Genomic DNA, 17,563 nt, shown 5'->3' on the forward strand with positions numbered 1-17,563 from the left:
TTTAGAGGAGTGTGGTGTAGGGTCTTGCACCAATGGATTATACAGACTGTTTAGTTCTGTAATCCACCCATTTGTAAACTGTGCCAGAATCTATCTCCTTCCTTTTCCATCTCAAACTCCCGAATGAGGAGGCAAACACTACAGGTACCTCCTCATGGATGTGTTTTCCGTTAAACCAGATATCTTCTCGTCTCAGAGAAGCACAATGGTCGAGTTAGCCATAATGTCTTGTTTTTAAGTTTCACAAACAATTTCCTGTAGGAAGACACGTTTGTGTTGGTAATGTTGAGGTTGGCAAAGAGCATATTCAGCCATATATCATTGCAAGGGTGTTAAACAAAATGAATGCAAATGGCAGTCACCATGTCTTCTCTTCTTTAGATGACTAGCTAGCAGTGCATTCTGTCTCTTTGATGGCTACCTTTCTAACCATAGCATTCTACTTGTGAAGATTTTCCCTCACTGTAGCAAAGTTGGTAGTCTAGTTATCAGCAATGACTCTACTTATTACAGTAGCCCTGTGGAATGCCTGTTGACCACCCTTCATTCGGTTCAATTGTTCCATCCTAGATTGGGGCTAAAAATTGCCCTGTAGCTGCTCAGAGTAATGACCATCCATTTTTCCCTCCAGGTTGGCCTGAGGTGAGATATCTACAATGTGACCCTAGGGAGCACTGGAATCTGGCATGGTGGGGTGCAGAGCTGCATAGCACACATCTCCAATGAGATGTATGCAGACGTGCTGTGCTAACATGAGAAAAGAACCTTCTAATAGGAGAGCATTTCAGGCATATATGGCCTTGGGTAACTATTGTCATTGATGCTTCCATATTGAACTTGGGAGGATATATGGGGAACATTGGTTTTGATTATCTTAGGAAATCACTAGAGTCTAGAAGTAGAAACCTCCAAAGCCTCCTGAAGCTGATAGCTATTTATTTACTGTATTTATTTATTGAAGAAACCTATATAGAGAGTGTTGGAAACCGGGCAACCGGGTTAGCAGTCACCAGGTTCCCAGCACAATGGTAGCTTGGCTCGAGCGGTTGGGGGTCAGGCACCGTGTTAAGCGTACGTCACACCCTCACAATAACCATGCGTTCATCCGTTCCAAAAACGACACTATACCGTAAAAATTATGAAAGAAAGTAGTTTGTCTTTATCTTATTTTCTCTTAGTTGCAGGTTTCAAAACATACATACAATACCATAAGACTTTTCTTGAAAATAGCAGGTCAACTAAATAATACCACAGTGGGGTTTCAATAAATAGGATCAGTTCATAAATAAGCAAGGAATAAATAGGGGTGCAATAAATACAAATGGCTAATAAATACTGTCAGACAATAAATACAATGCAGGAATAAATACAGTCAGACAATAAATACAGTCAATAAATAAAGCACCTTCAATAACTTAAATAACACAATTAATGACAATTACAGTTCACATCACTTTCCTGAGGTAGTTTGGTTTTACTATGCCCAAGTACAGCTTGTGGTCATTTGGATGACATGGGGGGTGTCCCACCTAGATTGGTCAAGGCTGGGCCTGAACTGAGGTAGAATAAGGGTAACCTAAGGATCTGGCTCTCCCAAAATACACAACCCCTCACAGAGGTCACTGCACCAGTCTCAGTTCACCCCTGGCACTCCCAGGCTGGTTCTAACACCCCTCTAGCCCCTAGAATGGTCTTTTAGGGCTCCACAGGGCCTCAGATGCCCTTTCTACCACTTACTGCCCTTTTCACGATGATCGGCTCCGCTCGGCGCCGTGTCGATGTCGTGAGGCGGCTCCGGCTCGATGTCGCTGGGCGGCTCCGGTTCGGTGTCGCTGGGCGGCTTCGGATCGATGTCGCTGGCGGTTCCGGATCGATGTCGCTGGGCGGCCTCGGCTCGGTGTCGCTGGGCGGCTTCGGCTCGATGTCGCTGGGCTGCTCCGGCTCGATGTCGCCTTCCGGCGTCGCAGGGTCACGGTCTCCCCGCTTCCGGGTGTCTCCGGAGTGCGACCTCCACTCCCGACCTCCGGCGCGCTTCACCTCAGATTCCGGCGTCTCCGGAGTGCGATCTCCACTCCCGACCTCCGGCGCGCTTCACCTCGATCTCCGGCGACTCCGGAGTGCGATCTCCACTTCCGACCTCCGGCGCGCTTCACCTCGACCTCAGGTGACTCCTTACTCGACCTCCGGTGCCTCTCCACGACCTCCGTCGGCGCCCTCTCTCGACCTCTGACGGCTCCGGGTACGACGTCTGCTTTCTGTCAGCGTCGCTTCTCCACCTCAGGCCTCAGGTCTCCAGGCTTCTCGACGTCAGGACTCCAGGAGGACACCGCTAAACAGGTCAGGAGCTTGCTGGTCTTCTTCTTTAAGGCCTCTTCACAATATTTATGTCCTTAAGATGGTTTTTCTGGTCTTGGTCCCACACAGGGCTCTAGGCTGGGCTTGGTCAGTAGGGACTAGCATCAAGGGTGGGTTTCTGGACCCCACTCCAAGCACTGGTTTCCACCCCTGCTGCCTTACTCCGACCTCCTTCTGAACTGGTCCTCTCTCCTCTCTAGTCAGATGCCAACTGCCACTCTGAGATGGCCTCCCAACATTCTAAACTGCCTCTCACTGTCACAGGGTTCCAGAATGTTACGGAAGGTTCTAGAAATCTCCAGTGGGTTCTGATGATGTCACAGGTGACAATGGGTGGCCATCATTTTGTGTCTCAGGCCCTCAGACAGAAGTTCCAGGGGTAGGGAAAATGGCTCCCTGACCCTGCATCAACACTAAAAAGTCTGGTGGTTCCCAAAAAGGAAAAATTATAACAGGGTTTGAGGCAAAAGTGGGACCAAATAAATAATGATGAGGAGGGACCACCCAAAGGGCTGACAGGTCTAACACGCGTCCCCCCCAGCTGAAAGTGGGGAGAGCTACCCAACCCCTTGGGAGTTCTCATCACTAAGGCGGAAATACCTTGAGAGACCGTCTGCATTGGCGTGGTCCACTCCAGGCCGATGTTCCACCTGAAAGTCCATTCCCTGTAGGGAGATAGACCACCTTAGCAACTTGGGATTCTCCCCCTTCATCTGCATCAGCCAACGAAGGGGTCTGTGGTCAGTCTGAACTAGGAAGTGCGAGCCAAACAGGTATGGCCGCAACTTCTTCAGAGCCCATACCACTGCAAAGGCTTCACGCTCTATTGCACTCCACTTCTGTTCCCTGGGAAGTAGTCTCCGGGATAGGAAGACCACGGGTTGATCCAGACCCTCTTCATTGAGTTGCGATAACACTGCCCCAATGCCATGTTCCGATGCATCCGTCTGGACAATGAACTCCTTGGAAAAATCTGGGGCCCTTAAGACCGGGGCCTCGCACATGGCTTGCTTCAGTTTCACAAAGGCCTGCTGGCAAGCCTCCGTCCAGACTACCCGTCGAGGTTGTTTCTTGGACGTAAGCTCCGTGAGGGGGGCCACAATGGTCCCATACCCCTTCACGAAGCGGCGGTAATATCCTGTGAGGCCCAGAAAAGCTCGGACCTCAGTCTGAGTCTTGGGGGGTTCCCAGGCCATGATTGCCTCGATTTTTGCCTGGAGCGGTTGCACCGCTCCCCTACCCACCAAGTGTCCAAAGTACACTACCGACCCCTGCCCGATCTGGCATTTACTGGCCTTGATCGTTAAACCAGCGTGTTTCAGGGCCTGGAGAACAGCTTGCAGGTGACGCAAGTGATCCTCCCAGCTGTTACTGAAGACGGCAATGTCGTCCAGATAAGCAGCAGAGAAACTCTCCATTCCGGCGAGGATCTGGTTCACCAGACGCTGAAACGTGGCAGGGGCGTTCTTAAGCCCAAAGGGCATCACGCAGAACTGGTAGTGGCCCTTGGGCGTGGAGAAGGCTGACCTTTCCGTAGCTCCATCAGTCAGAGAGATCTGCCAGTACCCGGATGTAAGGTCAAAGGTACTCAAATATTGGGCAGCTCCCAGCCGGTCAATCAGTTCATCCGCCCTCGGGATCGGATGAGCATCAGTCTTGGTTACTCAATTCAGTCCCCGGTAGTCCACACAGAACCTCAGTTCCGGTTGGGCCCCCGGTGGTGCAGCTTTTGGTACTAGTACCACCGGACTGGACCAGGGGCTGCTGGAAGGTTCAATCACTCCTAGCTCCAGCATCTTAGTGACTTCACTGTGAATGCTGGCCTTCACCTTGTCTGTCATCCGGTAGATCTTCGACTTCACAGGTGGGCTGTCTCCTGTGTCCACGTCATGGACGCACAGGTGAGTCCTACTCGGAACAAGGGAGAACAACGAAGAGTACTGCCCCAGGACCTGGCGGAAGTCCTCCTGCTGTTCAGGAGTTAGGGACGGGGAGAGAATCACTCCCTACACCAACCCATCCTTCTCTTGAGACGCAAATAAGTCGGGGAGAGGCTCGCTTTCCACATCCTCCGCTCCGTCAGTCACCATTAACTATAGGACTTCGGGCCTCTCATGGTGGGGTTTGAGGCGGTTGGCATGCAGCACCCGGAGGGGTTGACGAGGGGTCTTCAGGTCCACCAAGTAGGTAGCCTTACCCTTCTTCTCCAACACCTCAAAGGGTCCTGACCAGCGATCCTGGAGGGCGCTCAGCTCTCCTGGTTCGATCACCCACACCTTCTGGCCAGGCTCCAACTCCACCGGGTGAGCATTGTGGTCATACCACGCCTTCATCACTGCTTGGCTGGCTTCCAAGTTGTCAGAAGCTTGCTTCCACAACTTAGCCATTTGGCTCCGGAAGGCCAGCATGTAGCTCACCACGTCCTGGGGAAGCTTTCTGGGAGTTCTTTCCCATCCGTCTCTCACCAGGCTGAGAGGTCCACGCACAGGGTGCCCATACAAAAGCTCGAAGGGGCTGAAGCCCACTCCCTTCTGTGGCACTTCCCTGTAGGAAAACAATAGATAGGGTAGGAGGACGTCCCATTTCCTCCGCAGGCTTTCAGGCAGACTTCTGATCATGCCTTTCAAGGTCTTATTGAACCTCTCCACCAGACCATTGGTCTGGGGGTGATAAGGAGTGGTGAACCGGTAGGTCACTCCACACTCCTTCCACATCACCCGCATATATGCTGACATGAAGTTGGTCCCCCTGTCGGACACAACTTCCTTGGGAAAACCCACTCGGGTAAAGATTCCCATCAGGGCCCTAGCCACAACAGGTGCAGTAATGGTCCTCAGAGGTATAGCCTCTGGGTACCGTGTGGCATGATCCACCAAAACCAGGATAAACCTGTGACCAGCTGTAGTAGGCGGATCTAACAGACCCACAATGTCGATGCCCACCCTTTCAAAGGGGGTGCTAACGACAGGAAGTGGTTCCAGGGGAGCTTTCAGCTTCACCCCTGTTTTCCCACTGGCTTGACAAGACACACACGTCCGGCAATAGGTGTCGGACGACACTTTCATTTGAGGCCAATAAAAGTGTGGGACAAGCCGGGCAAAGGTCTTGTCTTGCCCCAGGTGTCCTGCCAAGGGGATTTCATGAACCAATTCCAGAAGGAAGGCTCGGTAACGGTGAGGGACAACCAAGGCCCGTGACGAACCGTGCATGGGTGCCTTGGGTTCACTGTAGAGGAGGCCATCCTCCCAGTAAATATTGTAGTTCCCCTCAACGTTCCCTGCTGCCTGGGCTTCGGCCTGTCGCCTCAGTCCCTCAAGGGTAGGACACTCCTTCTGGCCCTTGCAGAATTCCTCCCTGGTCGGCCCTCCCTCCACGTGCCACTCGGCCGGGATGGGTAGGTTATCCAGTTTGGTAACATCCCCCTCCGCGGACTCCTGGTCCACCACCTCCGGTGGCCTATCCGTCACACGGGGCGCAGATGCCGAGGCAGGCTCCTCCTGTCCTCGGTTCTTCCCTTGATTGGCAGCCGGCGGTGCCTTTGTTCCAGGCTCCCGCCTAAACGAACTCCCTCTCCGGGTAGTCGCAGACCTTGTGCTGACACAGGCCCAGTCAGGTGTACCCAGCATCTCAGCATGAGTCCGGTATTCCACCTCCTTCCAAGCATTATGCTCCATGTCATTCCCCAGCAGACAATCGACTGGCACGGCAGGGCTTACGGCAACTCGAAGTAAACCTGCAACCCCTTCCCATTCAAATGGAACCTCGGCCACCGGATAGTGACCCATTCTGCCGTCAGCCATCGCGGCAGGGTGGAGTACATGGGGAATCACCTGCTCTGGAGACACCAGTTGGCTACGTACCATAGTCATACTGGCTCCTGTGTCTCTCAGAGCCTCCCCTCTTTGGCCGTTGATGGTGACCCACTGCCCATACTTTGTGGTATTTGCGGGCACCTGGATCTTAGGAACCATCTCCCGTTCTCCCAGGGACACTAAAGTGACACCCGCCCACTCCCTTCCCTTACCTAAGGGCATCTCCTCCCCGAGCACTACACTAGCTACTCCGGGGGCCTTTCCTCCGATGGGAGGGGGTGGTCTTTTCGGGCACTTCACATCTCCCTTATAGTGTCCGACACCACCGCACTCGTAGCAATGGACAACCCTTGGCTGCTGACTCTGGCCAGGATTAGGGTTTCTGGGGGGGTTAGCCCTAGGGGTGAATCCTGTTCCCTTCCCTTGGAAACTATTTTGGGGGCCTTTAAAGAACTCCGTTTTCTTTTCCCCTCCCTCTTTCTTCTGGGGGGCGCCCTGTCCGGTCTTTTGAGAGTCCCCTCCAGTCCCCCTTGTGGACACCCGGGTACTAGCCCAAATGTCCGCCTCCTCAGCAAGCTTCCGGGGATTGGTCAGCTTGCTATCCACCAGGTGTTGACGCAGTTCAGGGAAACATTTTTCGAGCAGGTGTTCCTTCAACATCAAATCAAACAACCCCTCGTAGTCCCTCACCTCACTGCCTTGTATCCAACCCTCTAATGCCTTCTTTGCATAGTCCAGGAAATCCACCCAATTCTGTGTGCCCAGTTTGTGGCTACCCCGGAACTTCTGTCTGTACTTCTCGAGTGTTAGTCCAAACTTCCTCACGAGCGCCACTTTCATGGTGGGGTAATGGGTCTGCTCATCCTGCTCCAGGGCCAATAATGTATCCCTGCCAGCTGGAGGCATGTATTTATACAATCCCCCTCCCCAATATTTCTCTGGAACCCCATGGACTCTTAATGAGATCTCATAGGCCGCTAGCCACCTGGCGATATCATCACCCGCACTATAGCTAGCTACTATGGGCCATATGTATGAACACATTTTCCCTTAGACACAGAATGGGTAAAACCCTTTGATACATATGGCCCTTTGTCTTTTGGCAAATAGGGTTTGGATTCCCTGGTGATTTCTCTTTCTTCGCTGCCACCACTAGGAACAGGGTGTGCCCCGACCCGTAGGATCTGGAGATCTATCTCCCTGAGCCTCAACTCGTGAGCCATCCTCCGTTCCTCCTTTTCTTTCTCCAGCTTCGCCAAATCCCATGTGAGCTGTCTTTTCTCCCTCCGGTCAGTGAATTCTGCTTCTAATAAGCCGTTGCTAGAGACACTGCTGCCCTTCTTTGAAAGTGTTCTGGGCCCCGCTACTAGGTTCCCCACCTCAGGTTGGTACAAACCAGCCTCCTCGCTGTCAGGCTCTCCATCCCTGTCCTCCTTCTCAACCTTACTTTCTCGTCGTGCCTCCCCCCAAGCCCTTAAGCTGGTCTGGAGTTCACCCTTCTTTGCACCTTGGGGACAAAACACCCCCTCTCGCTCACAAAACTCCCTGAGTTGGGCCACAGTATAAGTTTCCACATCTTCCAATACAAACTCCATTTTGCCCACTCAGGATAGAAGACAGTTGCTTACAGAAGCTATGCAGGAGGGTACCTTTTGTAATACCTCCTCCCACCACCAGAAGTAAATTTAGAAAAAACAAAACTCAAAATTAGGAAGTCCGCTTGGAGAAAACTCCCGGTGTAGGCCTATGGACTACCCACAGTTATTGTCGAGTGGACGCAAGCACAGCTCTATCCCACCGCTGAACACCAATTTTATGTTGGAAACCGGGCAACCGGGTTAGCAGTCACCAGGTTCCCAGCACAATGGTAGCTTGGCTCGAGCGGTTGGGGGTCAGGCACCGTGTTAAGCGTACGTCACACCCTCACAATAACCATGCGTTCATCCGTTCCAAAAACGACACTATACCGTAAAAATTATGAAAGAAAGTAGTTTGTCTTTATCTTATTTTCTCTTAGTTGCAGGTTTCAAAACATACATACAATACCATAAGACTTTTCTTGAAAATAGCAGGTCAACTAAATAATACCACAGTGGGGTTTCAATAAATAGGATCAGTTCATAAATAAGCAAGGAATAAATAGGGGTGCAATAAATACAAATGGCTAATAAATACTGTCAGACAATAAATACAATGCAGGAATAAATACAGTCAGACAATAAATACAGTCAATAAATAAAGCACCTTCAATAACTTAAATAACACAATTAATGACAATTACAGTTCACATCACTTTCCTGAGGTAGTTTGGTTTTACTATGCCCAAGTACAGCTTGTGGTCATTTGGATGACATGGGGGGTGTCCCACCTAGATTGGTCAAGGCTGGGCCTGAACTGAGGTAGAATAAGGGTAACCTAAGGATCTGGCTCTCCCAAAATACACAACCCCTCACAGAGGTCACTGCACCAGTCTCAGTTCACCCCTGGCACTCCCAGGCTGGTTCTAACACCCCTCTAGCCCCTAGAATGGTCTTTTAGGGCTCCACAGGGCCTCAGATGCCCTTTCTACCACTTACTGCCCTTTTCACGATGATCGGCTCCGCTCGGCGCCGTGTCAATGTCGTGAGGCGGCTCCGGCTCGATGTCACTGGGCGGCTCCGGTTCGGTGTCGCTGGGCGGCTTCGGATCGATGTCGCTGGCGGTTCCGGATCGATGTCGCTGGGCGGCCTCGGCTCGGTGTCGCTGGGCGGCTTCGGCTCGATGTCGCTGGGCTGCTCCGGCTCGATGTCGCCTTCCGGCGTCGCAGGGTCACGGTCTCCCCGCTTCCGGGTGTCTCCGGAGTGCGACCTCCACTCCCGACCTCCGGCGCGCTTCACCTCAGATTCCGGCGTCTCCGGAGTGCGATCTCCACTCCCGACCTCCGGCGCGCTTCACCTCGATCTCCGGCGACTCCGGAGTGCGATCTCCACTCCCGACCTCCGGCGCGCTTCACCTCGACCTCAGGTGACTCCTTGCTCGACCTCCGGTGCCTCTCCACGACCTCCGTCGGCGCCCTCTCTCGACCTCTGACGGCTCCGGGTACGACGTCTGCTTTCTGTCAGCGTCGCTTCTCCACCTCAGGCCTCAGGTCTCCAGGCTTCTCGACGTCAGGACTCCAGGAGGACACCGCTAAACAGGTCAGGAGCTTGCTGGTCTTCTTCTTTAAGGCCTCTTCACAATATTTAGGTCCTTAAGATGGTTTTTCTGGTCTTGGTCCCACACAGGGCTCTAGGCTGGGCTTGGTCAGTAGGGACTAGCATCAAGGGTGGGTTTCTGGACCCCACTCCAAGCACTGGTTTCCACCCCTGCTGCCTTACTCCGACCTCCTTCTGAACTGGTCCTCTCTCCTCTCTAGTCAGATGCCAACTGCCACTCTGAGATGGCCTCCCAACATTCTAAACTGCCTCTCACTCTCACAGGGTTCCAGAATGTTACGGAAGGTTCTAGAAATCTCCAGTGGGTTCTGATGATGTCACAGGTGACAATGGGTGGCCACCATTTTGTGTCTCAGGCCCTCAGACAGAAGTTCCAGGGGTAGGGAAAATGGCTCCCTGACCCTGCATCAACACTAAAAAGTCTGGTGGTTCCCAAAAAGGAAAAATTATAACAGGGTTTGAGGCAAAAGTGGGACAAAATAAATAATGATGAGGAGGGACCACCCAAAGGGCTGACAGGTCTAACAGAGAGCACCTGGCAGCATTTACTGTGGAGCACTGTACAATTAACAAGGAAAGACTTAACAGTTCAACAGTGGCTAGTGATAGATGAAATGTTGACAACATTTGGTAAGAATTAGCCATCTCAAAGGGATTCCAGAAAAGAGTAATGTGGGATAGAACATGCTCTAGATTAGATTCAAAAAGCTGAGCCTTTGGGGCCTTTTGGAGGAGAGGCATGCTAGGATTTAGTGCTGTGGCTCCAAATCATAGTTCTTGCCATGAAAAAGCGTGGTTGAGAGTTTTTTTTCTGGTCTTGGAAATTTCTAGAGATGGGATTTGCCTTTTTTAATTATTTCCCTTCATAATAGATATCATGTACAAAACACAACACACCACTTACTTTCCTTCATGAAGGAAAGTAAGTGGTATGTTGTGTTTTGTACATGATATCTATTTTAAATATGATTCTTGCTTCAGGGGTAAGCCAATGAAATTCCTTTAGAATGTGGGTAGGTGTTTGACTTGCTCTGGCTTCCTTCCTACAGATGTTACAAAATTGATTGGTGTGAGTCTTAACCAACAATGGAACTAAATGTTCCATTCCTCATCTGATCAGAAAGGTGTCCTTACTTTAGATGGAGGGGATACCAATTGATCCAGATTGGGTAAGGATGATGAGGTATCTCCTTGAGCTCACCCTGTTCCCTCTATAGAGCCTTCCACGGAGAGCATGCTTTCCTAGCAGAATGGGTGAGTGTTTTAACCAGATGTCACAACATTGTGCCTTCAGGTTTAGAGTTTAAAAAGGTTACATTACACAATAAACATCATGCTGTATGCTAGGCATTCTTTTGGGAATACTCGCATGGCATAGGCCTAGCTGCTTTAGAGATTCCACAAGTCTTTGGGTCATCTGTTTCTAAATACATTCTGTTTCTCCCTACCTTTTTATCCTCACATTTGTGAGGCTTGAAAATTGGATAGAACTGATGTCATAATGGGTGCTGACAGGCGCTTGTATATAGCTGATACTTCATATTCAGTGAGACGTGCACACTTTCTCAGCTAATGCCCCTCAGTACCACTTAGGATCCATTGTAAGAGTCTAAATTATTTGTAGATCTAGCTGATGACTAGTGATATCGAAAAGTTGATAAATAATATGGAGATTCATCAGAAAAAGTATAACTGAAGGTAAATGTTATTTTAAAACCTCACAGTCTTTTCAATCTTTTTCATCGGATTGCTTTTTAGATAGTGGTATTACTGATCTCAGTGTATTTACGCCCCTGCCTCAAAGTATGTTTGCAAAACCTACTAAATTGTGGTTTAAAGAGTTTCAAGACATGATGACATTTAACTCTCTACTTATTGTAGTGGAAGCCTGTGAAAATAATTTTGGGCCATGTAATATTTATCCTAGTCATTACTGCACTGCTTGACATTTTGCCAGCACCTGTGCCAAACAATCAGGTGCTGTAAAATGCAGGTTTACCTGCACAAGATGGCTACAAGGAATGGGCATAGTAAAGCAAACAAATATAAGCAATCAGTACAGTTTCCAGGTATTTAGCAACTTCCTTGGTGATAAGTAATAGTTTTTTTATTTACATTAAGGCTGTAGGGGCAGACTGTGAATAAAAACTGAACTGCAATTAATCAGACCCATAAATAGTCCTCCGCTACCACCACCAAACAGATCAAGGACAGTTAGATTCCTAAACTGATGAAATAGCGTACATTACCCCAAGACTCTTTTTTTCACAGAGTCACCTGTTTCATACGCGGCTTGACAATATCCACATTCTGAATTTCATCTCATGCATTTGAGATTTCCAGCCAAATCAGTGCTGTGAAGGAATGTAAACAGTTAATAGTAATTTCATACTTCACCAATGCCTTGCTGCAAAGTACAGTAACTATGCTATGTGTAGCCTTTCACACACACTATTGCATGATTTTAATAGTTCTTTTGTGCAATGCTGTATTGCGTGCCTTTAACTGAAGCATGTAATCAAGGCTGTGGACCTAAGACATTTTTGATCATAAGCATAGTTTTGCCTTGCATCCCTGACACAGACCATTGTATAATTTGTTTTGTTGTATTAAATTTCAAATTTTGGGGTCTTGGGTCTGCCCACGTTTTGAGGTAGGTTTAAGTGCGCTACAGAGGTTCCAGGTGCTTTATAATTTGTGTATGCAAGCTCAGCAATGTAAGCTACAATCGTCCCACAAATTATATTTTCTCATTGTAAAGTATAGTACAAAATTATTAAGGACTGGAAAAATAAAGTTTTCTGTACATTAAGTGGTTTAAAGAGAAACAGTTTATTTTCTTAACACAATAGTTACCTGTTTTGACAGGGCTGTTTGGGACTAACATTGGATAATTATTTCTGTGGTTTAACAGTTGTGTTTTTAATCCCAGTAGAAAAATATCTCTGTGAAACAGTTATTAATATTTTCTCCCTCTCTTTAAAGTAAAACCAATGATGCCTGTAGATTTTCTGTTTTTCTTCACAATAGGTTGCAAACATGTCTATCCACATCAGCTGCTACATTGGAAGAAACACAGAACTGTAAAAGATTCTGTTTGGTTTTTTTGGCCACCTCTGCGGCCATTCGTAGTCAAAGCAGTCATGGGAACACCATGCACTTGCGGACAATGTAGCAATCTGCCCAGAACTCCTGTACATGACCAACCAAGATGCCCATGTGTGAAAATCTCTGCCATTTTCAAAATTGTTAATTTTATTTTAGGGTACTTTAGCTAAAAAAAAGAAGGTGTCTTCCCTTAGCAGTCTCTCCTAAACTCTCATTCTTTCCTGAAATCCTAAAAAGATTGCTGAGAATACCATTGAGCTTTGTAATTACTAACATCCATTTTTAGGCAAGACATATGATGAAGTGTGCTCAGTGAGTGTGGTAACGATTGTTAATTTGAGGATGCATCCACAGCATCTTGCTATCTGTGAAGCCATGTGTTCTCTTTGAAGTGTCCCTTAATAACTTTCTTGTCTTCATTCTGTACTGCCACGCTGCCCAGACACTACTTGTGTGTGCGTATGATTTTTCTTGCCACCATATACCATTATGTTCTTGCCTTTTTTTTCTATGCGTTCCAAGGTTTCATACTTCCCAGTAAACTCCAGTGTACTTCACTTCTGCCATGCCTTCCCTTATAATTCTGTTGCTAGTATTAAATTGTATTCCTCTCAACATTATTCAACAAAAAGTATGATAGAAGCCAAGAGAGCTCTTTATCTGGTTGTTTTCTTAATCCAAGTCCATTGGAATTGAAGATGTTTGGAGGAGCAACCATATCTTCCCCATATCCGTAGAGTCTGCATAATATGTCTAGGACATAATGCTCGCTTCTGACATCTACTGTGATTTGCAGGGCACTCATTCAAGGGCAGCTCAGCCTTTCATCCTTCCCAGGTCAGGTAATCTGTTGTTTACATTGTTTAGAAAGTAGATACCTAAGGACAATTGGAAGGCCGACATCAATGAGCATATTAATGATAAAAAATGTAAGTTAATGGAGGTATATATCTTAACCTTAGTTTCAACCAACAATTAGTACTGTTCCATACATCACGAACATCAGCACGAAAAGCTAAATTGTCTGTGAATGGATCTGTTGTATGCTTGTGTTGTGTGTTAAAGACATGAGCAACTTTTCCCTGTATTGTGGAAATGTATCCGGGTTGAATGTTTATGGAAAGCGGGTATTGACACGGTTAACTAGGTGGTTGAAAAACCTGTCCATTCCTCGCCAATCATGGCAATTTTGAATGATATGCTACCAACTTGATGTAGCAGTGGGTCATGGAACTAAGGGAATAACCAGATCCTAAAGATTTAGAACTCCAGTGGTTGAAGATTGTTATGTAGACTTGACACTGTTTTCTAAATATGAGTAACTGTAAGGGCGGAGAAGAAGACATCTGTTTATACAGTGATTATACTAGATGGCAGACTGGCAGTATGGCTGGACTGTTCCCATGGGGAGCAGGGTCAAGGTCAAGACTGATTTGCATGTGGCTGGGTCCAAACTCGAATGGCGATGTGAGCAAAAAATCGATGGCTTTAAGCCCAGATCTCTAACTGGGTTTGAGTGTTTGACATTGTTCAGCATTCTGCCCATCAGTTGTTCTCTTTGCACTGTTCCAGGATAGACCACACACTTGTTCCACAGTTTGGTACATTTGTATGAAAATCATGATGATTACAATTTACATTCTTAAAGGGAAACATAACCCCTCTTTTCTTATTATGGTCAGAGTTAAGCTATCTATGTACAGTGATGTCCACCAAAGGTCCCGCAGTGCGGAGCCTTACTAGATTTTCAAAATAACCAGAGTCTATGGAAACAATTTCCATTGACATTTGTTAGATACACATTTATCTTAAAAACAACAAGACTAAAAATATGGCAAGTATCGAACCCTTGACGTCCCTAATTTAAATAATTATATTGCAAAAGAAAAGAACATCTAAAACAAATGGAGTTGTTCAATTGTAATTAAATGTATTCTTTCAAATTGAGACTGACAATAAGATATTATCATTTATCTAAAACAGGTTGCAAACTTGACTTATCAGCATCAGCTGCTTCAACAGGAGAAAGAAGAAACACTAAAACAATCAGAAGAAAACAAGAAGCAGGTTAGAAAAAGACATTGTTGCTATGTTCAGAAATATATGTGTAGCATAAAGACTGGTGGTAGCTGACCCTTAAGCGCTGTCTTAATGCAAGTGGCAGTATTTGGAGGCCACTCATCTTTCAGATACCTCACAAAATTTATCATAGTAGCATCTTGAATTGTGCAGCCATTTTGTATGACTTGGTTACTTGAGACATTGATATTGGATGTGCATTTCGCATTGAAGAATAAAAGCCTAGAACTACAATGAAATTAACAGCACCTTGTTTGTCTGACCAGATGCCTGTACATACATAGTAAGCACTACATTTGCACCGTAAAAGGTAGTTCAGTATGTTCCAAAACGTATTTAAAAAAAGGTTTGCTTTGTAGTTTCGCATCTGCTGACAATAGTGGTGTTTTTTACTGTGTCCTATCATTAAAAACAAATGGGGTAACCCAATATATGTCAGCAGACCTAGATATAATGCCATACAAACAACAAGTGGTCCTAATGTTACTCCTCGGAGAAACCAAAGAGGTTATGACTCCAGCAATTCAATTAGCTGAGTCAGAAGTTGTTCTCAATTGGTATTTGCAGAGAGAGCTGCATATTCTACAACACACACCAGAGGGAAAGACAAAACAGCTGTATTAAGAGGAAACAATTATATTTCTTTTTATTTTCTTGTTATACAAATAGCAAAATCATTGCAATATCAGCAGTGTATTAATGAAAAGTTGCTCTTTTTAATAATTTTTTAGACACCGTAGTCCCTCAAGCCAGGGCCCACACTACAGTGTCACAAAAATAAATAACAAGCATTGTCTTGTGTACAGGCCCACCCACACTGGTATACCGTTCTCCACATAATCCCTGCCAGTGTCCACTGTGAATTGTAACGCTTTGTTTTTCAATAAGTTTCCTTTGAATTGTCCTTCTCTCACTAATTTTACACAGGAGCACTTCTTTCCCTGCGCACTCTCCTAGAGCAACCTTTCATTGATACACTGCTGATATTGCAATGATTTTGCTATTTGTATAACGAGAAAAGTAAAAGAAACATCATTTTTTCCTCTTAATACAGCTGTTGTGTCTTTCCCTCTTGTGTGTGTTGTAGAATATGCAGCTCTCTCCTCTGCAAATACCAGTTGAGAAAAACTTCTGACAGCAAACTACATTTCTGGATTTATAACCTCTTTGGTTTCTCCGAGGTCTAATGATTTCCTTTGTTCTGGGCTACTGCTAACCAGCATTTGACATGTGTTAAGAACAGGGACATCAAGATGCTGCATACTGCTTCTGTAGTTATCCATTTTTATGTCAGTGGCAGCATCCCTACTGGTTTCCCTCTCTGGATATCATAATGCCAGCCTCATCCTCAGCTTCTGTTCCTTGGGCTGGAGTACTGTTGTGTGACAGTAGATCCAGACGATCTTATGTGAGGTGGTGAACGGAACCTGAAGTCTGGAGTTTTTGGGTGAGAGATTCTTGGTCTGCATCTGTTTTCAGATATGGGCCTCCTTCAGCCTATTTCATTCTTGCCTTAAGCATCTCTGTCTCTGTAGTTCGAGGCAAATGCTCTTGTGGTCCATCCCACTAAGATCAATCTTTTTTCAAGTATTTTTATGTTTGACCTCATCTTTGTTTCTATGGTACTTCATGTTGTGTACATCCTAGTGTGGAAAAAGAAAAGGACTTGCAAGATTAGGTTATCTTTTCAAACTTTTTCTACATATAATGCATCCTTCCTCTTAGAATTGGAATGGTCTCATCAGTCGTCTAAATCCATCACAGCATTTATAGACAGAATATGGCGCCACTGCGTTGTTTAGCAAAAATCCACTTAGCAACCAGACCCTTCATTCTAAAAGTGACCAAAATATAAAATTGTGAATTACAATTTTTTTCTTTAAGTGTTCCAGATTCTCAATGTGTATCTGAAGGTATACACATATTTGACATCTCAGAAGCCGTCCACACTGAAGATATTGATTTCATAATGTTGCCAGCCCAGGATATTGGTATAGAATCCATATAGGGTAGTACCACGCCTGTCCTTTTTTGAAATATTGCTTTGAAACGTAGATGATTTCTCTGTGGATGTAACAATTGCAATTTAGGTTAGTGACCTGAGCTGCCATTTGTTTTTTTGAAAAGCGAAAAAGGAAGAGGATTGCACTTTTGACTCACTTTAGAATCCCATGTAATTAATGCAACATTTAGGACACTGCTACATTATACATAAATTAGGCATCTGAGACCATTTCCACTATTGGACATTCAGTTAACAGAGCAGCACATTATTGAAGCTCTAGTTTTGGTTCACCTCAATTAATTCAGTTGGAGGAAAGTTCGAAATTACTGTTGTTGGGGGAAAACAGATTCTAGACCAGAATATAGTACCCATAATGACAGTGAGTCATAATGTAATCTTAAACTAATCCTATATGCTTGCTCCATGTTACAGTGTGAACTCAAAATGCATTGGAGGAAGAGTATTACAAGCAGTGTCAATCTTTTGAGCAGTGATATGAGCTACATTTGTTTTATCTGATATTATGGCAAAATAAGTACATGTGAGAAAACTCTGTGAAACATTTTTTGTATGCTGAGCATTTTTGCTGCTGATTTATTTCTTTAAACGGAGACCAGTGCTGTATATGAATGTTGTCTTTTCATTCAAAATAGGTTGCAAACTTAACATTTCAGCTGCTGCAGCTACAACAAGAGAAAAAGGATGTACTTCAAGAAGTTGATGAAAATAAAAAGCAGGTTAGAAAATGAGGCGTGGTGTGTGGGAGTGCAAATGTTTATTGATAAGATTAAAGGACACTAACAGCAAATGTGTTGATTGTGTCAAACTATGTACATTACTGTCAAGTTGCTGTTGGGAAGCTGAAATCATGGTGGCTCAAACCATGGCTAGCCCTAATAGCTCCCGGTATCCTTGAGTAACAAAGGATTTGTAATAACCACAGTTTTACATATTCCTGATGGGGAATCAAGAGAATGGAACGTAGTGGGCAGTGTATCCCGAAATGTGTA

At 46.1% G+C, this 17,563-nt stretch overlaps 1 protein-coding gene across 4 annotated transcripts in view; it reads left to right on the plus strand.

The window, feature by feature from the left end:
- NINL (ninein like) overlaps positions 1–17,563 on the plus strand; it is a 441,695-nt gene that overhangs the window by 363,843 nt on the left and 60,289 nt on the right. For all 4 annotated transcript variants that reach the window (XM_085612328.1, XM_085612329.1, XM_085612330.1 and 1 more), the window contains 2 exons: positions 14,453–14,536; positions 17,207–17,290. In XM_085612328.1, coding sequence (XP_085468454.1) covers positions 14,453–14,536; positions 17,207–17,290 — 168 coding nt within the window. The remainder of the gene's footprint in view (positions 1–14,452; positions 14,537–17,206; positions 17,291–17,563) is intronic.

The sequence above is a fragment of the Triturus cristatus genome, chromosome 6, assembly GCF_964204655.1.
Source record: "Triturus cristatus chromosome 6, aTriCri1.1, whole genome shotgun sequence".
Lineage (NCBI taxonomy): Eukaryota > Metazoa > Chordata > Amphibia > Caudata > Salamandridae > Triturus > Triturus cristatus.